The sequence below is a fragment of the Monodelphis domestica genome, chromosome 2, assembly GCF_027887165.1.
Source record: "Monodelphis domestica isolate mMonDom1 chromosome 2, mMonDom1.pri, whole genome shotgun sequence".
In the NCBI taxonomy this organism is placed as follows: Eukaryota; Metazoa; Chordata; class Mammalia; order Didelphimorphia; family Didelphidae; genus Monodelphis; species Monodelphis domestica.
Window position 1 is genome coordinate 47,164,968 of NC_077228.1, and position 25,918 is coordinate 47,190,885.

General features: G+C 37.5%; 1 protein-coding gene across 10 annotated transcripts in view; it reads left to right on the plus strand.

The window, feature by feature from the left end:
* The window catches only part of TTLL7 (tubulin tyrosine ligase like 7), a 228,900-nt gene that overhangs the window by 134,688 nt on the left and 68,294 nt on the right, over positions 1 to 25,918 (plus strand). For all 10 annotated transcript variants that reach the window (XM_056815426.1, XM_056815425.1, XM_056815428.1 and 7 more), the window contains exons 14-18: positions 2,068 to 2,154; positions 9,199 to 9,385; positions 11,976 to 12,181; positions 13,391 to 13,525; positions 17,828 to 17,908. In XM_056815426.1, the coding sequence (XP_056671404.1) occupies positions 2,068 to 2,154; positions 9,199 to 9,385; positions 11,976 to 12,181; positions 13,391 to 13,525; positions 17,828 to 17,908 (696 nt within the window). The remainder of the gene's footprint in view (positions 1 to 2,067; positions 2,155 to 9,198; positions 9,386 to 11,975; positions 12,182 to 13,390; positions 13,526 to 17,827; positions 17,909 to 25,918) is intronic.

The following is a 25,918-nucleotide window of genomic DNA, read 5'->3' on the forward strand; positions in this document are numbered from 1 at the left end:
TTGTGAAACCTTTAAAAACAAGACTTGAGGCGCTCACAATTTGAATAAGGACAATAAATGTTATTTTTCCTTTTCAGTTTTCAGTTCATATTCTGAGTAGATCACATATACCTTAATTTTTTTATTCAGTCAGTAAAAAAATAAGACTGCATCACAAAATTCACAGAAGTACTTCTCATTTCAAAAAATTTTCAGTAGATTGAATTATGTGAAGTTGTAAAAATATTTATAAAATGAAAGAACATTTCTCCTCTACTGCTATCTGTGTGATACTGGGCAAGTCATTTAACTCACACTAGGACCCAATTTCTTTACCTATTGAATGAGAGTGCCCTTTGATGGTCTACTTCCCCTTTTGTATCTTTGATCTTATGATTTCCATTTTGCTGACCTCTAAAGAGATAGCATGGCAAACCCCTCTAAGCACTTAGATCTTTATTTTTTTTTTATCTTTTTTAAAGTGAGAGTTGTAGACTAGCGATGAGCCTGCTTCCCCTTTTCTTGGCTCATTCTTTTATAAGCAATAATTGTTACACAAGTGGCACAAGTTCAAGATAAAATAGGATGCCTTGATTGGAATTTTTCTCCATGCTAAATTCCTCTCTTGTAGAAGTTTAACATGGTCTCATCATGTTGATAATTAAAAAAAAGGAAAGTGCATTTTAAAACTGATCATCACATTGTCTTACTAAAAAATACACAATAGGGTTGATTTGGGTATGGCTAAAGGAGATGTATAACTGGTATTCATATTTGAAAATAGAGAAATAAGAGGTTATTTCAAATTTTCACCCCCATCATTGCTATCAAAGCTATTTATTTGTTTTCATATCCATCCTCCACAACTTTTTTTCTTAAATCTGGAGTAGCCAACATACACTTTGTTTTGAAACAAGAATGTCCCTTTGAGAAGAAAGTAATAAGTGAGAGAGAAAGTAGGAGATTAGTAGTACCCTTACCCATAGCCCTCTGCTGACATCTAAAGTTCATGTGTTCCCTATTTGAGAATTTGCACTAGGAAATAAAAGTTCATTTTAAAACATTTTCTCAAAAGTATTCTAGAGCCTCTTTGTATTACTATTCTTAGAATTTACCATTGGGATACTCTCATGCATGAAATTTTCTAGCAAAGTCCCCTGCACATTTCAAAAATCCAAATTTTCCTGAATGGGGTACCAAGACTCCATTGTTCTACACCAAAGCAGCTCTCTCCATTGCAAATCACTTTTTTTCCCCAATAGTGAGGTTTATTGTAATTAGTGTGGGTTAAAGAAATAACTCTCAGAACGATCAGCCTGTCTTGGTGTAGATAATTCAAAAACTATTACTGTTGCTCTGCTATGCCCAGCCTGCACCTGGTTGTATGTTCTGATAATTTTTCCTCCTGTCTTCAGAGAATATCACGTTGGAGAGCATTACAGAAGCTGGAGTATTGGACCACAGTGCGGAAGACTCTCAATCCACTTGTGGACTGGTCTTACTATCACTAAAAATGAAAATGAAGTTTCTAAAGATGCTATTGTAAAATAAAAAAAAATAAATATATATATGTAGTTCAGGTGTTCTAGTTAGTCCAGGATCCAAGGTTAGTGTGGCGTGAAGAGAAGCCAATAGACCAGCAAGAATCTGCAGGATGTTGAGGCTTATTGCCATCTGATGGGATTTCTAATGTAAAGTAGTTTATAAAAAATGTTAATTGGAAAATCGGAGTTGGACTGCCCCAGCATTTGTTTTGTGAGTTTTTTCCCCTAAAAGTTAATAATAAAATAAAAATCTATTGAGCTCATTTAATTGAAGTAAATGTATGTTTTAAAGTAGACTGTCATTTAGAATATGATATTTTTTGACTTCTTAATCCATTGCATAATGTATTTCAGGTATGTGCTGTCTCTGGGTCGAAATTTTAGCAAAAATGTTCTTCACCTGTAGGCATCCTTGGCTGTTCTGTGCCTTTTTCTTTAACATAAGTCATCAGGTTCAATAAATAATTTCAGAAATCCTTGCAGTACCCTGAATGAGGTGAGCTTCACTAATGAATTAATTAATGGATTCAATTCACCTATTCAGGAGGAAGATATTTTGGACCTTCTGGAACAGTGTGAAATAGATGATGAGAAGTTAATGGGAAAAACTGTCAGAACTCGAGGACCCAAGGTACCCTCTCTTATGTTGTGGTTAAAAGTAGATGTTGCTAAATAGTGTTACTTCTATCATGTTTGTCACAGCATGACACCATTGGACTGTGCCACAGAATGGGAAATATTGAATTGGTGGCCAATACAGAGGACAGTGACAGCTGCCAGGAATGTTGTCTTGGCCCCATGAATATGGGATGACATAAGATTTGTAGGCTTTTCCCTCCAGTTCCTGGGTTTTGCTTTAACCTCTTGTCAGGCTTAACTAGGTCAGTCAGCAGCAATGTATAAGTGGGAATCTTGGAATAAGCATTTTCTCCCTGCCATTTTTCTTTCCCATCTCAGGCCATAAGATCACCAAAATGGCATGTGGTCTAGTCAGCCTTGCACGTTGTAGGTATGACCATTCCTTTCCAGGACTCCATCAGTGCCTTCCCCACTAGGACTTTCTTGTCAGAGTTGCATTGGTAAAGTCCAGTAGAGGGATATTAATGGTAAATTGCTGTCTTCTATAGGGTAAGACTCCTTATTGTCTCTAAGGATGGAAATAGATGAACAGCAACATGTTGCTTGTAAGTAATTACCTCTTTAGATTTGAAGCAGTGTCATGAAGTTAGAGAATGTAGAAAATACAGAAAAGGAGAAGTTATTTAACCCAGAAACAGAAAGCGATTCATCACAGCACAGGCTCTCCTCTCTCTTTATACACTTATATATATGTGTGTGTGTGTGCAACAATATTGTAATATGTGTAGAGCTTTTAACATTTATTTTAAGTGCTATTCCATGGTTGTATGATTTATGTTTTCTCCTTCCCCTCTTCCCTCCCCCTCCCAGAGCTGACAAGCAATTCCACTGGGTTATATGTTTATTATCAATACGTATTTCCATATTATTCATTTTTGTAACAGAGCAATCTTTTAAAATCAAATACCCATACAAACAGGTAATAAATCATGTTTTTCTTCTGGGTTTCTATTCCCACAGTTTTTTCTCTAGATGTGGATAGCATTCTTTCACATAAGTCCTCGGGATTGTCCTAGATCATTGCATTGTTATTAGTAACAGAGTCAATCACATTTGAATGTCCCAAAATATCAGTTACTGTGTACAATGTTATCCCGGTTCTGCTCATTTCACTCCTCATCAGTTCATGGAGGTCTTCTCAGTTTTTATAGAAATCGAGCAGTTCATCATTCTTTATAGCACAATAGTATTCCATCACCAAAATATACCACAATCTGTAACCATTCCCCAATCAAGGCACAACCCCTCATTTTCCAATTTTTGCCACCACAAAAAATGCAGCTATAGATATTTTTGTATAAACAGGGCTATCTCTATTTTTTCTTATCTCTTTGGGGCAGAAACCTAGAAGTATCAAAGGACAGCTGTTCTTTTAAAGCCCTTTGGGCATAATTCCAAATTGCCTTCCAATATGGTTGGATCAATTCACAATTCTGCCAGGAATATATTAGTGTCTCAATTTGGCCACATCTCCTCCAACATTTATTATTTTCCTTTACTGTCATATCGGCCAATCTGCTAGAGGTGAGGTGGTACCTTAGGAGTTGTTTTGATTTGCATTTCTCTAATCAGGAGGAATTTAGAACACTTTTTATGTGATTATTGATAGTTTTGAGTTCATCTGAAAACTGCCTATTCATATCCGTTGACCATTTGTCAATTGGGGAATGGCTTGATTTCTTGTAAATTTGACTTAGTTCCTTATATATTTGAGTAATTAGCCTTCTGTGAGAGAATTTTGTTAAACATTTTTTACCAGTTTGTTGCTTCCCTTCTAATTTTGGTTGCCTTGGTTTTGTTTGTACAAAACCATTTTTGATTTAATATAATCAAAATTTTTCATTTTACATCTTGTAATGTTCCCTATCTCTTGCTTCATCTTAAATTCTTCCCTTTCCCATAGATCTGACAGCTATACTATTCTATGTTCACCTAATTCACTTAAAATTACATTCTTTATATTTAAGTCATTTACCCATTCTTAATTTATCTTGGTATAGGGTGTGAGATGTTGATCTAAACCTATTTTTCCCATACTGTTTTCCGATTTTTCTAGCTATAGAGCTTATTAATGGTTAAAATGCCACTAAAGATTACATTTCACAGGAGTAAATACATTATTCACTTGTTGATTTTGGAATAGAAATTCGGTTGTATAATAATCCATAGTGATCAAAATCTACCAATTCTTTAAGATTTTTTTCAAGTTTCATATTTTGTTACTGATAAATCTACTATAACATCTTCCCTTCTTCACCACTAAAGCTCTGGTTGCAATCAGTTATATTACTTTATCTTTCTACTACTTCATGTTGATATATCTTATGTCTTTGAATAAAAAGATGCAAGACAAGCAATGTATCTCCTTTCTTAACACAGTGGTAGGCAAATTCTGAGTATAAAATCCTGGGCAAAAAAAAAAAAACCAAACTTCTGAATTTGAAGTGATTTCAAAAGACATGTAAGTCAAGCCATATTAACTTCTGAGTAATTCCTGCAACTCCTAATGTGTTCATTCATCCTTCTCTTTTTTCTTAAGATTTATTTTCCATTTTCAGTTATCAAGTTTTAGCTTTCTTCTACCTTCCTCACATGTGGGGTAGAAAATCCATGTTAATAAATGGGTATTATCACATTTATAATGGCTCTCTTATGGTAGCAAAGAATTGGAAACTAAGGGAGTCCCTCTATCAGCTGGGGAATAGATGAACATTATTGTGGAAAATAAAATGAAATATTATTGTGTTTCTACACAATATTATTGTGTTTTCTCTGGAAAGGCTTTTTGATATTGATGCCAAGTGAAGTGATCAGAACCAGGAGAACAATTTATACATATATTTTTTCTCTCAAAGATATCTGGTGAGAGGAAATCTGCTGCCAAATGAAACATCCTATTCCACAGCTCTAACTCATGGGAAGCTTTTTCTTACATCCTGAAAAGGTCTCTCTGAAATTTCTATATGGTTCCTGTTTTGAACTTCCAGCTTCCCTCTGTCACATGACAGTTTTTCAAATACTTGAAGGCAACTTTCCTGCCCCTCAACTCCCTTCATGCCTAAGTCTCCTCTCTTCCTGGTTAAATATACTTTTTACTTTTAATTGATCCTCACATGGCATGATTTCTAATTCTCAAACCATTCTGATTACTTGACTGGAAATTTTCCAACTGATCAATATCATTTGTAAAATGCTATACACAAGATTAAACCCAGTTCTCTGGCATTTTTGTAACCAGGGTAGAATATAACATGAGATCATTTCTTTCTTTGGTTCAGGGTAAGACCACATTAATTATTCTGGGCAGCTCTTTCTCTTCAAGTTGGCATATACTAAGAACGTCCAGAGCGTAGCAATACCAATTTTCGTATAATGGTGAATTTTATTTACAACTAAATGATTAGGATTATTTTACTTTGATTCCTGACTCTGTCATATGATTTCCTATTACAGCTTTGTGTCATCCTCACATTTGTAAACGATATCATTTAGGTCTTTATTCAAGCCCTTGCTAATAAAAAATCTTAAATAATATAAGGTCAAACACAAAGCCCAAAGAACTCAACTGTAGGTTCCTCCCATGCTGACATGTCTATCAGAGATAGCTTTTGGGGTTCAGTCATTTACCAGTTCTGAAACTACTTCTATATAACGCAGTCATCTTCTTGCCCACTTTTCTCTCTCACTTTTTTCTATAACACCTCCATGAGTGACTTAACTGCTTTGCTAAAATTTAGTTAACTAAATCTATAGCAATCCTTTGATCTACCAGTCTAGGAACCCTGCCAGAAAAGAAAATGAGGTTCATCTGTAATGACTTGCTCTTGATGAAGCCGTGTTGGTTCTTCGTGATCACCATTCCTTTTCTAAATGTTAACTAATTGTTCCTTTACTAACTTAATGCACTTGTTAAATTAAAATGGGACAATTATTTTTGTTAATGGAAGATAGCATTTCAAGTGATTGAAATTGGTATTTCAGAAGTTTACACTTAAAGTATATTTTCAAAGTAGTTTGGTGCTCCTTATCTGTATCATTACCCATAGGCCTTGAGAGGAAGAGAGTCACAAAGCATCTTTCCTTTTGAGAGTGACTGCCATATACACCATTGAACTGTTTCTGTAGTGCTTTGAAAAGGGAAATGATCTCCTTAGGTACTTGAACTAATTTTATCAATTCAAGGTTAAATAGAGCTTTTACTAGGAGAGAGTATTTGATCAATTTCTTTGTGTTAAGAAAACTGAAAAATATCCAATAGCCAGATAGAAAATGATGTGTATGTGTGTAGTCTGGTGCATTTATTTGTTACACTGTATGTAGTTTGCGCCATTGGGATTCATTACTCAATCATTACAGTTTGAGCAATGTATTGACTATTGTCTCACTTGAATATATGGTTGGTTCATTGGGACAGATTATGCAAATGTGATCAAGGCTTAACCATCATTTTACCTTTATTTATTAAGTGTGCCATTTAACTCCATAGAGAACCTTGACATTGGTATCATATTCCAAAGACCAAGTGAAGTTTAGTTTCATTAGTAAGCCTGTCTAAAGTCTCTAGTTTTCTGGAAGAATGCTGTCAAAAAATGACTTCTCAGTAAAGTTTCCTTTCCTACTTATATTTCTTTATAGTGTCAAAATGCTTGACAAATGTTGGTATTCTTTCAGAGTCTCTTGGAATGCCTACTATGTATAAGACACATACTAGGTGCCAAGTATTAGAATTAAAATAGATTTGGGGTTAAATTTGGGGTTTACTCTAAATAGATTCATTTTTATAAATCTTCTAGTATAGGTTTACTCTAAATAGATTTGGGGTCAAATTTGGGGTTTACTCTAAATAAATTCATTTTTATGAATCTTCTAGTATAGGTTCACTCTAAATAGATTTGGGGTTAAATTTGGGGTTTTAACCCCAAATCTATTTTAATTCTAATATGATCTTCACTCTTTCATTAACCACCAAACCCCAATATTAACCTCAAATCCATTTTAATTCTAATACACGGAAGATGGCAAGACTAGATAAGAAATGACTTTTGTCCCCAAGAAGCTTACAATCTACTAAGGGAGGTAAGACACATACACCGAAATAATTCAAAGGATTATGTGATAAATGTTACAACTAAAGTATGAGAGGCTGAAGGAGACCTCCCTGCAGGTGGGGAAGGCACCAGAGAAGGCTTCATTAAGGAACCATCTTTGAGTTAACCTTGGAAAGATGTTGGATGTCGAGTAGAGGTGGTAAAAAGTTATAGAGAGTAGAAAGAACACTGAGGTATAGGAAAGCATAGTACATCTCCAAGGAATGGTGAATTCATCTGAATTGATTTGTTGTTGTTTTTTTAAAGAGAAAAGTTTTATATTGTTGGTGCTTAGTAAAATTTAAACATTTCTTATAAAAAGAATTTGATATCTCAACGTATTAGGACAATTTCCTTTTCCTTTATCCTTTTTGATAAAACTGCAGAAAGACCAGCCTTCAGATTAGCTTGTTTCCAAGTGCTTTCTTTAGATGGCATCCATATCCTAATTAGGCACAGTGCACAATCCTTATTTCAGCAGACCCTCATAATACCCAGTAATTTTTTCTAGATTATGTTATCGAGTCTTACTTTTCACTTAATATAGAATGACGACTGTTAGTATATATAGCTGTAGTAATCATTCCCATTGGTAACAGGAGACATGTGGTAGGTGTCTAGTAAACAATCCTGGAAATATTCAAGTTGCAAATGCAACTTATGGTAGGCTGGGCATGTTTTTCTGAAGTGAGGTTTTTCCCAAACCTCATTCCTCTCTTCCTTAACCTGGAACTTTGGGAAATGAGCCTTGTTGGAGGATTGGAAGCAGGTGGCCCTCAACAAAGACCTAATATGGCATGAGAGCATGGCATTTGGAGTTTGTACTAATATATCCTTCAACGCAATTCCTCCTTGCAAAAAGAATGACCAAAACCCCACAGCATGTTAACTCACACATTATATGCTTCATTTATTCTGTAGCATAAGGAAAGGGAAATAGGATTGCTTCATTATGGTAAGAGCAACTGTCTTGGAATTAGGCATCATCTGACAAGAGACCCATGAAAGATTGGATAATAATTTCTGAAGTTGTAGGTTTAGCTTTTTAAAAATAATAATAAAGCATATCAGGGATACTTGCTTGACATACATATTCTGAGAGAGAGGGATCTTGATTTTGGTCTGCCTTTTAGATATAAAACTGAGAAAATTATATTTGAGACCAAAGCCTGAGACTGCAGTTTTCTGCGCAGTTTTCTCAGCTGATTCTTTCTTAAATTCAAGGATGCATGTGTGTATGTATGTGGATGTGTTTATATATGTGTGCGTGTGTGTGTGTGTTATTGCTTAACTATTTCTAATTAATAATGTAACAGGAATGCATTTCTTGGAGCCTATAATTGAGAATTCTTTGTGTATCATGCTGAGCAGAGCTGGTCCTGTGCTTCAGACTTCTACTTTTAATCTTTTAGGCTTTTCCTTTGCCTTGGCTCTTCTCACCAAGGCTTTGGTTATTATTTGTAGATTCCATTTCATCTAAAATCTCAAACACAAAGTGATTAAAAATAACCACTTCAGCAGGGCTATCAGGTGTGAGAAGGAGGGAAAATGTGAAAGCAGTATGAACTGTTGGAACAACTGCTGACTTGGCAGTCAGAGGTTTAGAGTTCAAAACCTACTTAGATATTTATTAACTTTGATCATGCAAATTTTATTCTCTTTGCTGGCCCTCAGTTGCTTGCATCTATAAAATGAGGTAATTAGACCAGAATGATTTCTGAAGATCTACCACTTCTAGTTCTTCACAATCAGTTCCACAGCTCTAAGAACACATTTTGGAGTAAAGTTACTAGACTTTTTTTTTTTGCCAGATGATTTTTGGCCCTTGGACATCCCAAACTACTATCATTTTCAAAGAAAATGGAAAATTTAGATGGCTAGCTTGTCATGTCACAAAGCATTTGTTCTAACTTTTAATCGGTTAACACTATTATTTTCTTTTATTTTAGCCTCTACATTCCATGCCTGAAAGTGCACAAGTGAAAAAACAAAAGAACTATAGTAGTGAGAGCAGTTATGAAAGCAGTGATGAGTCCTACGAGTCTGATGAAATGGACCGAGAAGAATTCGCAGGTTCACTTGTCGATAAGAAAGTCACCTATGATTTTGAAACCTGCAAGTGGAAATATCCTCCTAGTAAGTTAATTGATTTTAACTTGAGAAAGAGCCAATGAGTTGGCACTTTTAAAGAAAGCCTCTCTTCTCCCTGTCCCAGCAAAGAACATTGGCAGATGGAAGGAGATGTGCATGCACTTGGCTTCCTTCTTTGTCAGTGAAGTTGGGGGCTCTCTAAGGTTTCTTCCTCAGGTGATGAGTTTTTTAGGTTTAAAAGTCTAACTCTTATGAGTGAGTCATTGATGCTGATAAGCCCCACTGTTTGAGACCGTTTTTGATCATGTCTGACTGATGCTCATTTCTGGCAGTTGCTTTGCTACTACTACTCATCACACTCACCACCACCCATGCATTCTCTCTGATCCCATCAGCACCTCTTCTTCCCTCTACCGCATCACTCATCTACCTTCTCTCACGTGCCAATATACATTCTCCCATTGATTCTAGATGTGTTGATCTGTGTATCCATAATGAATGCTAGCCCTCAAGAATTGAAAGATGGTAGGCAATTTGGAGTTCCTGAATCCTCTGTTTTATAACCCTTTCTTCCTTTTAGAGCCCCTTCATTGCTTGCTTTGCAACCTTGCTGCCTGTGACTTCCCTTGGATAGTTTTCCCATGTTTAGGATTTATTTCTGATCTCTTCTCTCATATCAAAAGTTGTCTACCCTGTTTCAGGGCTTGCTCATTTGAACCTCCAGAATCTATCTGCATGGCCAGTTGCACTTAGATGTAGTGCTTCTTTAAGATAATATTTTCATTAATCCAAAGGGTTGAGTAATGTGAGGATATTAAGCATCATGGCAGGATAAGTGGGGGGAATATCATGGTGAGAGATCTTTTTTGTTGGCCTTCAGATTAGTCCCAGACTACGTGAATTATTTCCTCTTCTTTCTCTGGTTAAAGCTAACTTTGTTTATGAGGTTGGGTGAGCGTATGAGCAAGGGTTGTGTGCGTTCCACTTAAGCAATTTTTTCATTCAGTAATTACTTGTGGTTTGGAGGTCATTTTAATCCTTTGATTCTTAGAGTGATCCTGGATACTTTGAATATGTCCCTATATGAGTTGTCTTTTCCAGGAAGTTTGCTTCATGCTGTTTCTTCTGTTATGTTTTGGGAGCTAAGGCTCCTCTTCCCATAACTAATCAATCTCTCCTTCCTCTGCCCCAGATATAACATTGACTGATGGGGGGAGAATGTGGATGAAGGAAGATCAGGGCAAAATTTACTGGTTCAGGAACAATCTCAGAGATAATGTGATGTTATCTCAGAATTTGTTCTCAGACCAAGGAGCTTCTAAGCTGTAGTCAGACAAATAAGTATATTAAAATATAATATGGGTATTGTTTTTCACATCTCAGTATAATTTTTCTTTTTTGAAGACTTTCCAAATATATGATTGTCTCTTCTGCTAATCATATTTTCTTTTTATGTTCCTTGGAAAATAGAGTGATGGATGGCTCCTTATTTGGTGCGTTATCTTTAATCTATCTAACCTGAAAAATACTGTAAACATGCTCTTTACTTTCTCTCAAGAATGAATGCAAATGGCTGATAAGAAGCCACCTGATTTATAGGTAACTGTATATGCCTAATGTAGCCCAGTTGAAGGAGTTTAGACCAACTATATTTACATCCTCTCTACCCCTGTGGGAATATACTGTGCATTGATATAAGAGCATCATATAAAAGAACTATTTAAGTAGTTTTTCCTTATTTTTCAATTTGCATGTACATATTCCACCTCTGGTGAGATGATTTGACCAAATATTTCTATATCTACTTAGTACAAATATGTGTGCATCTACATAAGGCATGTCTATTTCCTCTCCCCACTCCCACTTCCTCTGGCACAGGCAAATGCTGAGGTGCTGTGCCCAATGAATTTATCTAAAGAAAAACAATTGACCTTGTAGGATACATCCACAGGGTAACCGGGAGAATGTAAGGTGATTGAGAGCCAGGATTTTTTTCCCCTTTATTTTCCCAGTGCCTAGCAGTACCTTGTAGGTCGTGGATATTTAGTGATGTATTAGATGGAAGCCTCCAGGCAATTTGTCTTGAATGAAGTCTTGTTGGCAATAGCTGGTGTCACATATGAATGGAGGGTCTCTCAGTTGTAGAGCAGCCATTGTTATGCCTCTTCCCTTGCCCCTCCCCACCTTAGGTCTTCTTCTTTGCCATTGAAATGTTATTATAGATTATTAAAGTTGAAAGGGGCATCAGAAGCCATCAAGTCCACCCAAAGCTAGAATGGAATTGACACTACAGTTCACCCAAGCACCAATTACAGTCTTCCCTTGAAGACTTTGGATGTGAAATCTACTCCTTTCCAAGGCAGTCTATTCCACCATCCACTTTGGCTTTACCTTGTTTGTTAAGTTTTTCCCAACATCTGACCTAACTTTGCTTCTCAGGAGGCCTTTCATTTCAGAATGAGACTTCAATTAACACAGTTCAGTATGAGGCATGCCATCACATTGGTCGTTCATGTCATCTCTACCATTGGCTCTTTGGCCATCCCTAGTTTTCTGCCTTCTAGTTTGTCTAAGAGAAACTTCCCTTGGATATTTCTGGTGGGCTGCAGAGTTCTAAGCATGTCCTTCTCCCCAGGTTCCATCAGACGTTCTCTCAGCTGTCCTCGATCCGTCTCAGCAAATCCGTCCATGACTGACCACCGCCCTCTTTCTGCCAGACAAATGCTCTCATTCTCACGTCCAGCTTCTGGGGCCAGGTCTCAGTCTCTCAACCGTGCCTCCACTTCCTCAAGGAGTTTACCACAACCTAATAATAACATAGAGCATCATGAAACTCCAGTGGTAACTAACGACTTTATCCTTTTTAATATCATAAGAAACATAATTCTATAATCTGAATTTGTGCAGTAAAAAGGATCAATTGGAGGCAGTGCTGATCCTGAGATACTCTAGTAATAGAATGGAGCCTCCATATAACATAACCCATGACAGCTCAGAATTGGGTCTGATGCTGCTCAGTCTTGGACTTCACCCAAGTAGCCTTAGTTACTGGAAGAGCTGAAAGAACCTTCTAAAATAGTCTTGAGTCAGAGAGCCTGAGGCTTACATTGTAGTCAGGCCCTTCTTTGGTGTGTGTTGTGCTTTTCAATTGATGCTCATGCAGTAATCTTATTGTATTGAAAATTACTTGAGTTTAATGTTTTAATTTTAATAATTTCTCTGTCTCTCATAAGATTGGGAAAACACAATCCATCTCTTGCATACAGATATTACAAGATGGAATTAATTATTTAAGTCTTGAAAGATTTATCACCTGTTACTAAGCTCCTTAGAGAAATAATACGACATATAAACTGATTTGTTTTTGTTGTGCACCCTTGTATATTGAAACAGCATTTATTCTGATCCACTGCTTGGTCTCTGAATTATTGTGGAAAAGTTTCACAGAATTTATTTTGCTCACAGGCATACATTTTCCTTTGAGTTTTTCCAAATACCCTGCAATAAGCATGGTGTACCTTTGCCTCCCTGGGATTATCCTCTTCTAGAAGTGGGATCTGTCGGTTTGGGTTTTTTCTCAAAAGAAAGGCATTTTTATTGAAGGAAGAGCCAAGATATAGCAGTAATTGAATTTGGCCAGTTATCAATGAATAATCTTTTTTCAATCCAAGAAGAAATACATGCCTGAAGCTCACGTACAGAATGAAGTTGGTGAGGTAAAAATATCTGAAAGCTTTTTATTTTTTCCTTCTGGTGAGTAAGTTCAGAAAAGTTTCACTTCCTTGGTGTAGGGAATTCACTCTAACATCCTTTTTAATGTCAGGCTTGCCTTGAGTACAGACAGTATAGTACATCACCTGAGAATGTGATGTTTATAGGCTATTACTGCTAAATTCCATTTTTCCCCCACCAGGGTAAATAATTTCTCTTCCTTTTTTATTTACTTGCTGTAGGTTTTTTTCATTAAAAGTAAATCTTTTTTGCCCAGAAACATCTTTCCCATCAAAGCAAAATACAATTTCCAAATATCTGTCTTTCTTTGAATTTAAGGCTGATCCTTTTCAGCACCTGAGAACGAAAGAACAAGAGGAAGAATTTACAAGGCAGACCTTGTTAATCCTCCGAGACATGAAGATCAGGTTCCCTGGGAAAACAGATGAAGAATCAGAACGCATCATAGAAGATGTAAGTCTGTGAAATAGCAGAAGCATCCTTAGCCTCATTCCCTTTATCATTGTTCTTAGGGTTACTAATGCCCCCCACCTGCTACAGTGGGGTTCCGGTTCACAGACACAGCAACCAGAAGCAGCTGTTACCCTGTGGGCTTTGGTTCTGTGTTCCAGAGTCTTAAAGTATAAGGAACACTATTTTCTTTAAGTTCTATTCACAAAGAATTGCTAACTAGTAAAATTTTCTCCTGCATTGTGTTTATGAAAGAAAATATAAATTGGGACTTGGTGAAATAATCTCAATAAGTATGCCATGAAGATTTCCTTGACTTTTCAATCAGGTTATCAACAGGCATTTTATTAAGCTAATGCCCTGTGCCAATCACTATGTCTGTGCTGGGGATAAAAAGATAGAAAGAAAAATTAAATTCTGTTCTCAGCAAGCTTCCAGTCTGAACATCACATGCATCTATAAGCATGTATTGTACACATAAGAAATTAACAGAAGATAGGATTTTTAGTAGGGAGAACTTCAGGATCTGGTGGGGTCAAATAAAGTATTTTTGAGCTGGATCTTAAAAGTAGACAAAGGAGAAATAGCTAGGCAGCTCAGTAGCTAAGAGAGCCAGGCTGGGGATGAGAGGTTCTGGGTTCAAATCTGCATCAGATGCTTTGTAGTTGTGTGACCCTGGGCAAGTCACTTAGCCTAGCCCTTGCTGCTCTTCTGCTTTGGAATCTATACTTTGTATCAGTCCTAAGACAGAAGGTATTGAGTTTTTAAAAAGAAAGAAAGGGAAGGGACAGAGACTCCTAAGGTCCCAAAGATGCATCACTCAAGAAGTTCTGATGGTTGTATTTTGGAACATGCCGTACAGGGGAGGGAAAAGGGTGGAATTGTTCAGAATAGTGCAGGATCGGGTTTTAAAGGACTTTAAAAGCCAAACGGGAGTGAATATTGTACCAGTAAAGATAATGAAATCGGAAGGGGATGTCCTATTGAGGTCAAACTTAGCCTAGCCTTTCACTTTATACATGAGGCCCAAAGAGGTTAGTTGATAAGTTGTCCAAAGTCCCAAGAAAGTAAGTGGCAGTGGCAGGATTCAAGCCCACCATCTCTAACTTGAAATTTTTTTTTTTCACTAAACCTTACTGGGTGACTATTTTGAAGACAGAATAAGGTGTGTTTTTTTAATAGACTTAAAAATCCATGTAAAGAAACAAACTGAAAAAGAAAAAAATTCAGAATTTTTATGGGCAGGAACAAAGGGGGTGTTTGGGGCTGGGAAAGAGAGTAGTAAGGGTCAAGGGGAAAAAAAAAACAACCCTTAATGTGTAACTAATGTAGTGATTGTTGACTAAGAACTGAAAATTCCCCTTCTGTAAATACCCACATTGATTTCTGTTGATTCTAATGCCTCTCTGTCCCTTTAGTGATTGCACTCGTCTTTTGGGGAAAGTTATTAAGGCACTTTGAACACATTGAACAAAGAGTTTTATGTGAATTCTGAATTCCAAGCATTTTCTTTACACTTAATGTTGTAAAAGGAACCATCTTTAAAGCTTGCCTAATGAAACTGAAGAGTGAGTTTGAAGAATTTATTGTAAATCAAGTGCCTGTGGTTAGAAACAGAATCAGAGAAACACTCGTGTTTTTTCACTCACCCCAAGTACCCGCTTTTGCAAATACTTGATGCCCTTAAATGCCAGTAGTATCTTGGGTGATCTATACCTCGGACTGTAAGCCGAGGGACACGTTGATCTCTGAAGAATAAAACTATAAGTAATCCAAAGGATAATGATCAGTCAGTAAACACTTATTAAGCCCCTACTCTCTGCCTGGCAAGATGCTAAGCCTTGGGGATAAGAAGGCAAAAGATAAAGCTCACAGCCTCATGGGGCACATACCAGGAAAATAGCCGTATACAAACCAGATATAGAAAGGCAGGCAGTCAACAAAGAAAAGGCACTTGAATTTCAGGAGATCTCAAGTCCTATGGTTGGAAGGAGAGGGCACCAGGCATGGAACCTGAGCAAGAGACCATAGATGGGACAGCCGAAGAGGATCTAGCCATCCTCATGATATTAAGAGCATTAAGTCCTGTGGAGGATTCATGGGAAAAGATGAGAAGAAATTCTATCCCATGATTCAGGGAGTGAGTGTTAGCAATATAAAGAAAGAACCAGGTTTAATCAAGTAAAGCAGGAAGGACTTACTTAACTTCGAGGTGTTTATCTTGTTGTAAAAATAGCTGTGCTGCCAGGTAGCAGGTTTTTAAATGACACAGAACACCTGGAGGAAAACTAGCCCTCGGGATGCTTTTTTTCTTGCCCTTTCTAGAACATTGAGTCCATCAGCAGGGCTCCTGCTCCCTTTGAAAGCCAACTCGCTGCCTGCTAATAATAAAGCCAGAAGGGAGAGGGGAGCCAGAAGGTTTTAGTGAGAAATCATTTTCCCTCATCAGAGTAGTACCACTTACTGTGTAAATAAGGTACCAAAGTGTTCTTTTCAAGCCTGTACTTTTATTAACTTACTTAAGTTGTTTACTGGTAAAAAATATTTTTCCTATTTGCCTTGGAAAGATGTTCTTTTGTGGAGTAAGGGCACCACCCAGTGGTCCATATTAACCTAACAACTGCAGCAGTGTGTTGTGGATTTGGTTTTGGTTTTTGCAGTTTGTATCATTAATTCCAGCCTCTTCCCTTGAACTATCTTGTTTTTTTGAAAAGGGGGGAAAGAAAAGCTTCTGGGCTTAATTTTTCATAATAGATGCTGACATTTTAGGAACAGATGAACTTAATCTCTAATGTTTTATTCATTAAGAGCCTAATCTTTATCATTAAGTTATTAAAAAGTATTTATGAAAAATTGTAATAATTAAGATCCTAATCTTTATCAGGACAGCTAGGTGGATAGAGCACCACACCTGAAAGTCAGGAAGACCTAAATTCAGATCCAACCTCATATACTTATTAACTAAGTCACTTAATCCTGTTGGCTCAGTTTCTTCCTCTGTAAAATGACCTAGAGAAGAAAATGGCAAGCCATTCCAAGAAAACCCCAAACGGGATCACAGAGTCACATATGACCAAAATTAGTGAACAACAACAATTTCTATCATATCTAAAATTGTACTTGATTTATTAGATGAACTTTAAATTGTAATGCTAAATTTAAAACAGTGAAAATGAATCTGTTTATGAGCTCTTATTGTTACCTAAATATGGAAATATCTTTTGTAAGTGAAAGCAAGGATTCTATATGTAGATAATTAATTGCATGTATTTCTTAGGCAAATCTGCTTTCCTTGTCTAGGAAAACTGTTTTTTTGGAAGAGTGATAACTTGAAAAAAATGAAGGGATACAGTTTTGGTTTGTGGGTAAATCCGACTGTAATATATGTGCCATAAACCATAGTAACATTATTGTGCCACAGAATTATGTGCTTGTATATTGGTGTCTACATGTCTGTGTCCACATGTACTCATCTTTATCTACTTGACTTTTATTTCCATGTAGGTGTTTTAGTTCTGGACCGTGTGTTCAGAAATCAAATGTAATGATATTTTTGTCCTTAGTGGACACTGGGAAACATTCATACCTAGTTAGTTATTTACAAAATGCCTCCCTGTTTGCATTGGGAAAGCATAATGCAATTTCTAAGACAATCTGTCTCATTACTGAATAGCTTATAGCTGATATTTATATACTACTTTGAGTTTGCAAAGGGTTTTATGTAGATTGTCTTGATCTTTTCAGCACTTCTATGAAGTAGGTGGTTATTATCATTCCAGTTTTTCAGATGAAGAAAGTGAGTTTGACAGGTTAAGTGACTTTCCATGGCTAGCAAGTTAACAGGAGCCCCAGAGGTCAGATCTGAATTCAAGTCTTCCTTGACTGCAAAGTCAGCATTTTGATTTTAAAAGGTGGTGAGTCCTTCTTCTGACTGCCTTTGACAACAGCCCATGTGATGTTAGGCAAATGGCCTGACCTCTCTGGACCTTAGAGACCAGGTGATTTTTCTAAAATCCCTCCTAGCTCCAGAAAAAATCTTTTTCACTGACTCTTTTACCACATCGTCCTGTGATTTGTGATATTTTCCAGTTGCTGAAAAGAAGTTTGTGCTGTGTTACTGCTTTGTGAAGCAATAGAGATTGGGGATTCTTAATATTACAAATAGAGGGATAGACCTTCATTACTCCATGATAATACTGAGTTTTCAACTAAAAAAATAGTGTTGATCTCAGAATATACTTTTGGGGATTGTTTGTGGGTGGAATGACAGAGTGTACTTGATTTTGTTTTTCCTCCCAAATACAGATCATGGAAAACTGGAAGTATCATAAACCCAAAGTGGCTTCATATTGGCTCATAAAATTGGATTCTGCAAAACAACGGAAGGTGAGTAATGTACAGTATGTTCTTCTCCTTCAGATTTTTCTTGACAAAGAAGAAATGAGAACCCTTCAGCTAGCATCTCCAATTTGCCATGTCCATGACCAATGCATGCGTTGCAGCCTCTACGTTTTGTCCTGTGATGGCTTTCTGATGGGATCTGTGCTGTGCACCATCCAGACAGGCCATTTCCTCTTCTTCAATTCCTCTTAATACATTGGATTTTGACACGGCTCCTGTAATAAGGTGTAGCTCAGGTTCTGAGGTACCACTTGAGTCTTAGTGGGGCCCGAGTACTCATGATGCACCTAGAGGGAAAAGGTGGTACAAAGCAGTTGATAGCACCATTTCAGTACCAAAGACCTGGCAGGTGCTCATTAAATGTTGACAACCAATTTACCCATTCATTGACAAACATAAGGTGTATCTAGAGGGACAGTCATTCCTTTGTGATCATCTCTTGAATGTGATTGTTGGAACCTGAAAGATGGGTGAAGAGATAGAGCTAGACCAGTAGGATTCGAGTAGTCAGGGATGTGGATGAAGTCAGCCTCATCTGAAAGAGGTCCTTGAGGATGCAGAAGAAGAGGAAGGAGGGGGCAGTTTAGGTCAGATCAGGGAACAGAACGTGATCAGATTTGGCCAGGAAGAGTTTGTTAAGTGTGACATAGTAGAGTAGAAAAGCTGGTCTGGAACTTTGAACAGAGTTGATGCCCAGTCATTGTTGGTTAATTTGAATTTTGGCATGTCCCAATTTTTTAAAAAAGAGACAATAAAGTGGATTTCTCAAATAATATAATGGGGAGTTTGGCTGATGAGTGGGAAAGTTTTAGAATGTTTTAGGGTTGAGCAGTAGATACCAGGTTTTATAATTCAGTTACAAAGAAGGCATACAAGGCACAGTTTATTTTGATAGAATGATTAGTCTGATGAAGGACATATCATAAACTTAGTATAACTGGATTTTGCCAAGGAATTTCACCACATCTCTCTGGAACAAAGTGGGGATATTCAATCACATGGCTTCAGAACTAGATGAATAATTAGATCCCAGGCATGGTGACCTTGATCTAGAAACCCAAGGACATGAGCATTGCTGACATGAACCGGTTGAGAAGCACCTACTGACCAAATTGAAGCTGTGGAAGGACATGCCTTATGCAGAAGGAGCAGAGTAGATCAAGGGGATACCTAAGTAATATTGTCTACAAAGAATAATCGTGTGTTTTTGTATATTTATGAAAAAATTTAGGAACCACAGAGGAGAACCGTGATGGAGAATATTTGAATAAAGATCGGTGGAGAAAAAATGAGTAATGATGTACAGAAAACTTTTAGAGAAGAACTAGACTATGAATTGTGGAAACACTACTCAAGCTTGGCATGGAATCCATCATTAATGTTAGTTAGTGATGAGGAAACATTAACTGTCTGGGCAAAAGAAATACTCTCTTTGTTGGAATTATCCATTTCCTTAGTTATTTATTCTTCTAAAGGTGAAGGAAGGAACTATGGGAGCTAACATTCTTGACCTGGCTAACCAATTCCTGAAGTACAACTGCTAGGAACCTTGGGAGAAGCAACCATTCTGTTGTTAACTTTTTGAAGGAGAAAAACTGGGTATAGTCTAATGTACTCTGGATTTTGAAAGAGTGAGCTGAACTCCTTCTCCACTCTTAGATTGCTTCTGTGTTCATTGCCAAGGAGAATAATAATTTGGATTCTAAGAGGATTAGAATAAAAATGAATAATAGAAAGGTAACACAAGCTAAGTAGGCTAATAGTAAGCGAGCACAGAACTATTACTTGAATCTGAATTGTCACCAGACCTGTACAATCTGTTTCCCAGGCAACTAAGAGAACCTACAGATATAGATTTTTCAATTTTCTGAGCAATTATTGATGGTCTTTAGGGGACAATGGATTATAGGAGAGGTACCCCAAAAGAGGAAAAGGGTAGATATTTTCCCCATTAAAATATTGATTGTCAAGTTTAGAAAATTGGGCTTAGAATCCTGGCAAAATGACTCCAAAAGACAGAACTAGGAACAAGAAGGGATAGAGGATGAAGAGAGAAGTTAAATGATTGCCCAAGCTCACATAGGCAGGAGATGATAAAGCTGCAACCTGGATCATGGGCTTCCTGCTTCTGAAGTCTGTCATGCTGCCTCTCAAGGATATGAGATGAAGTACGAGATAATGAACCTCTGCTTTATGCCACCGGGAAGACTTGGCTCAGTTCCTTTGATGTTAGAGTTACTAGACTCCATACCACACTGCTCCTGTATGTGGGCTTAGCATGCTAACTACCTGTGTGAGGAACATATGTTTGGACCATAGTTTATATGAATACAAATAGGAAATTTTAATGGAGTTCAAGTTCTATATGTGTCAGTAGTATGACAGCATCTAAGAAAACCAGTAGGATCACAGACTACCTTAAGAAAAGATGCATGCATGCCCATATAAAATGATGGTACCTTTGTCTTCAGCTCTAACCAGAATGCATCAGGAATTTTGTTCTTAGTACAAAATATGAACCATGAACCTGTCTTTAGGAAGGGAGGTGACCAGTGGAAGAGCACACCATGTGGGGTACCATGGATAATGAAAATACTATCATCAGACCAAACTAAAATCAGGAGACGGAACTGAGAAAGTTAACTTAGCAAAGAGGGAGAGACCTAGGAAAAGGAGCATCTATAGTTGCTACCATCAAATATATGAAGAGTAATGATAAAAGAAAGGCTAGACCAAGGGTCATAGAACTGGAAGAAACGTCAAAGGTCATAGTGACTAATCCTCCTATTTTACAGATGTAGAAACTGAGGCCCAGAGAAATGAAGCAACCCATGTAGTAAATGGACTTGACTCTGGATTGGACCCCAGGTCTTCTGACTCCAAATGGAACACTTTCCACTCTCCCGTCTTGTCTGTAACATGCTTTATTCTGTATTCCACATGACTCCAGAGGATAGTACGAGGAAGATGACTGGGCAGAAGATGGAGAGAGATGGATTTAGACTCAATGTGAGGAAAGACTAACTAGCAGTGAGGTTTGTCCCAAACACATATGGGTGGGCTACCTCAGGAGGGAACAAGTTCCCTCTTGATGGTGGCCTTTTTGCAGAGTCTAGATAACCAGTTATCAAGGATCCTTGTTTAACTAGGGACTAGACTAAATGGTTTCAGAAATCCATCTCAATCCTAAAACACTGGTATCCTCTCATCAGGGATCATAAGCAACCTGGAGGGAGGAAGTGTCTGTGCAGCTATGCTCTTGGTGACTTATTGGGCAATAAGCAAAGAAGTTGTAGCACAGAGGCAGTTCATCTGCTGAGGGAGGAAGTAGTAACCTTACTTCTTTGCATGGGATTTATATGGAATTTGTATGGGATTGTTTTACAAGCCAGAGTGGGATCAAATCTAATGAGGAGATGGGGCCTGAAATTTCAGTAGTATTGGGATGGTATGTAGAATGGTAATGGTAAGTAGAAGAAGAAACTCCCTGTACTGATGTGAAGCTGTACCTTTGATAGCTCAGAGCCACAGAGTAATCTAGGATTCCAAGAAGTTAAGTGACTGGCTCTGCATCAAAGAGACCGTGGAGGTTTTAGTGTGCTTCCAGTTCTCTTACCTTGCCCCCAAAATCCCTAAGAATAATGGGGACTTTCCATTGTCCCTGTATCAAAATGATCATGTATACTTTACCTCCATTGGATATCAGCCCCTTGAAATCGGGGACTTTTCTGCTTTTCTATGAGTATCCCTAACATCTGACCCAGTGCTTGGTAATAAGAATAATAAATATAATAAATAATAATAATATAATAGATGTTTGTTCATTCACTCTTTCAGGAAAAGTGCATGAGGTACACAGTAGCCAAAAAAAAGCAAGTGTGATCTTAGGCTGCATTAATAGGATAGTGTCCAAAATGTTCTCCATAGTCCTTTGTCAGACCAGTCTGATCACCACCTTTTAGGGAGGTATGGATCAGCCAATTGATAGCTGGATCAATGTAATGAAGCCATAGGAATTTTGGTTAAAGGAATCTGGGCTATTTGCCTGGTAAAGAGAGAATTTACTATAGCCACACAGTAACACTCAAGGATGTCAATACTGGGAATCCAAAGAGTGCAGAAGATAGTTGAATGGAGTTAGATAACATAAAAACAACCACGTACAAATAAGATATATATGGATAGCTAGAAAGCACAGTGGATAGAGAACCAAGCCTGGAGTTGGGAAGACCTGAATTTAAATCAGACCAAGAAACTGATGTTGCCTTTTACAGTAACGGGGAAGTTAGAAAGAGGGAAGAGTTGAGGGGAAAAGATAATGACTTCGATTTGGGACAGGTTGATTTTAAGATTTCTACAAGATACCAGTTCAAGATATCTAATAGGCAGTTGTAGACACTAGATTGGAGAGGTTAGATATGGATATAAAGGTTTGAGAATCATCTACCTAACCATGATAGTTGAATCCTTGGGAACTGATGAAATTGCCAAGTGAAATAGTATAGAAAGAGAAAGAAAAGATCCCAAAACAGATCCCTGTGGGACCCCATGGTTAGCAAGCATGAGGGACTTGAAGGACCTGGTATGGTTTGGTCGATAGTGTCAAGAAGAGTTGGGCATGACTGAACAAGAACAGAAAATGGTGATGGACTGGCTTCAAAGATAATGAATTAGTTTGCCATCAGTGAAAGTCATCCAGGAGAGATGAGGATCATATGTCATGTGTATGGGAAAAGACTTTCATTCTCAACTATGGGCCAAATTGGATTGTCTTCCAAATCTTTGGCAAAATAGATTGGAAACAGACAGGACCTTGAACATCTGGCGAAAGAGCTGGTATTTTCTTATCCTATTGACATGAGGACGGTCCTGAGGTTTGGAGGACACAGGAATAAAACAGCATCTGACTTGTGCCTTAGAAAGATTACTTTGCAGGGGGTATGTAGAGTAGGTTGGAGATCGAAGGGACAGGAGACAGCGTGATGAGTTAACAAGCTATTAGATGTAGCTAAAGAAAGAGCTGGACTAGATGACCTCTGAGATCTTAACCTATAGTCTGTGGAAAAGGGTATAAACTGAGCTACTGAAACAATAAAAAGCCTGGGAAGAAGGGAAAAGATAGGAAGAAACTGTGAGGTAGTTGTTGATATGACTTGGCACTCGATTGGGTATCAAGATGGAGGGAAAAGGAAGAATCACAACATTACGATTTAGGGTAAGATAGATCAGAATTGGCTATTAAGGGATTTGCTATGATAGTAATAACTCCTGGGAACAGGGCAAAGACTGTGCTGAAGTTAACTCAAACATATTTGTGTATTTAGAAATTCAGAAATAATGACAAGTCCTGATACAGAGATTTACCGGTCAGCACTTATACCAAGCAGTGTAACCGTTTGACCCCCAAACCTAAAATCTTGGCTTAATAGTAGTACCCTCTCTCAAAGCAAAGGTCACTCTACCCACTCACTCCAGCCTGGGGCTTCATATCTTACGTGAGATATTTTCACTAAAATTTTTCTTCCACTTCCCAGGTATGGCATAACAATTCCAGCTATTAGTGATGCATCATGGATATATATTTTTAAATTTTTTTGGAAATGGAAGTACTGAGGAAAAGGAGCAAGCCCTTTGGCTTTTTTAATTGCCTCTCCATCAGGACTGGGATAATGCACACTGAATTACTACAAAATTTTTCTGATGTCTTTAAAAGGAAGGGACACAGTTATATAGAGCTTGTTGCTACTGCAAAGCAGACTAAGTAAGCCCAGGGAAGCCAGGCAACTCTGCAAGTAACTTGGGGAGTGAAACATATTTTAACTTTACCTACAACAGTAGAGAATTGCCATCTTTGCTAGATCAGGTCCCAACTTGCGTCCTCATTATCTACTGGACCCAGCAGGATAAATTTAGACCAGTCCAATCACATCTTGCTGAGGGTTTCTCACATTTAGAGAGGAAGAAAGACAAGGTTTGGAAGGAAGTTTGATTTCCCTTCTGGGGATAGTGAAGGGGGGAAGGGACTTCTTGCTTCTGCCTATGCAAACTTGGCCAAGCAGTTTGTCTTACTATTGCCTTGATTGGTGCTGTCTATGGTGTTTCTTGCTATTTTACTCGATTCTTTTGCTGCTTTTAGAGGCATTTCCCTAGACTTGGTATTCAGAATCTAATTTCCTAGCTATATGGGGAGACTGCTCCTGGGGAAAACAACAGAAGGGAAGTTTTCACCAGGGTTTGTTCTGTGATAACATCCTTCTGCTGATCTTTGCCTGTGGGGATAGATTAAGAACTTTGAGCCATGCAGAGTTGTTGGAAAATTAGGCACCATCAGCGCAATTAGCACAGTGTACCATTTTTATAAAATTAAAATCTCTACTTTGCAGAGATATTTTTCTCCACCCAATAGAATGAAAGGTAAAATAAACACCTACGCCAGACGTAGGCAACCAAATGTCCTGGTGCAGAAGATGATAGATTAGAAGAGAAAATTGTGCATGGTGAGACTTTGTTATATTTGCCGCTATTAAAGAGCATTAAGTTTCAGATGTAAAATCCTTATAATTTACAGAGGTAGGCATGACAATTTCATGGAAATGTTGGAAAAAAGATAACTTACTGGCAAACTTGGCTAATATGTTTTTCTTATGTTTATTTAGTTGTTGAATTTTTCTGGCCCAATATTTTTGGGAAAAAGTCACCTAAGTTTTGTATTAAAGTCAGAGGTAAATGAACCACTTCAGTCAAATTACCTTTGTCATCCAGTGGATAGAAAGCCAGGCCTGGAGATGGGAGGCCCTGACCTCAGATACTTCCTACTTTGTGACCCTGGGCAAGTCACTTAACCCCAGTTGCCTAGCTCTTTACCATGCTTCTGCCTTGGAACTAACTGATGCTTAGTATTGATTCTAGGACAAAAGGTAAGGGTTTAAAGAAAATATTCTGGCAAAAGATTTGGAATTATGTGATGAAAGTCACCAAACTGTTTATATCCTTTATTACATACTAATAATTATATAATTTTATATATTATATGTCATATAATTATAATAATTCTATAATTATAATATTATGATACAAAATAAAATACCTTTTAAAATGAAATGGATGACTATTCCAAGAAGGTCATACACAAGGAGTAAAGTTGCACTCATTCCAAAAGGTCTGTCAACACCAGCCTGGCTGTGCCTCCTACAAAGGTCCAAAGAAATTTTGCAGCAGCCAAACCAATCTACATTAGCTGACCATCAGGTGGAAAGTGATTGGGTGGCAAAAACTGAGGCATAGGAATGTAATGAAAAATATTATGCCATAGCTACGTAAGAAAGCCATAAGCTCTGAGCCAGAGAAAGGGAAGAAAAATGAGGGGAAACAATAAAAATAGGAACTACACTATTAATAAATGTAAACACCACTAAACATCTGCCAGATTCTCATTGATTATAATGACCAGTTTCAGTCCAAGATAGCAGATGGTGCAATACATTTCGCACCTCCCTTTAGAGTGGCAGAGGAGCCCAGTTACAGAATGTTGCCTGCAGGGTCAAGTGCTAATTGGTATGTCCTTTGGTTTTGCCTTACTATTGTTCATTGTTAGAAGGAAGGCTTCCAAGGGGTGGGAGCCTATAGGGAAACTATTTTGGTATAAAAATAAAAAAAAACATAGAGGTGAGAGAAGCTTGAACTGGAAGGAACAATATCTCAGTCAGGAGGCTAATTAATCATAGTGAAAACCCAGTGAAAACTATATCCGCGCCTCTATGCAAATATAAAAATTTAAGATTCTGAATTGTATTTCGTATGTCATTGTCTGTTTATGAGATTAGGTATTATAAAGAAAAACTGTCCGCTATGATGTGGTAGAAATGTAATTGGCCATTTGTTCAGAAGGTCATATATCAGACTTGTCCCAGAATGCTTTATGAAACTAGGAAGAAGAGGTCACCAAGAGGAGGACAAAGCAAGAAACCCAACAATGGGGGTCATCTGTAACCATGA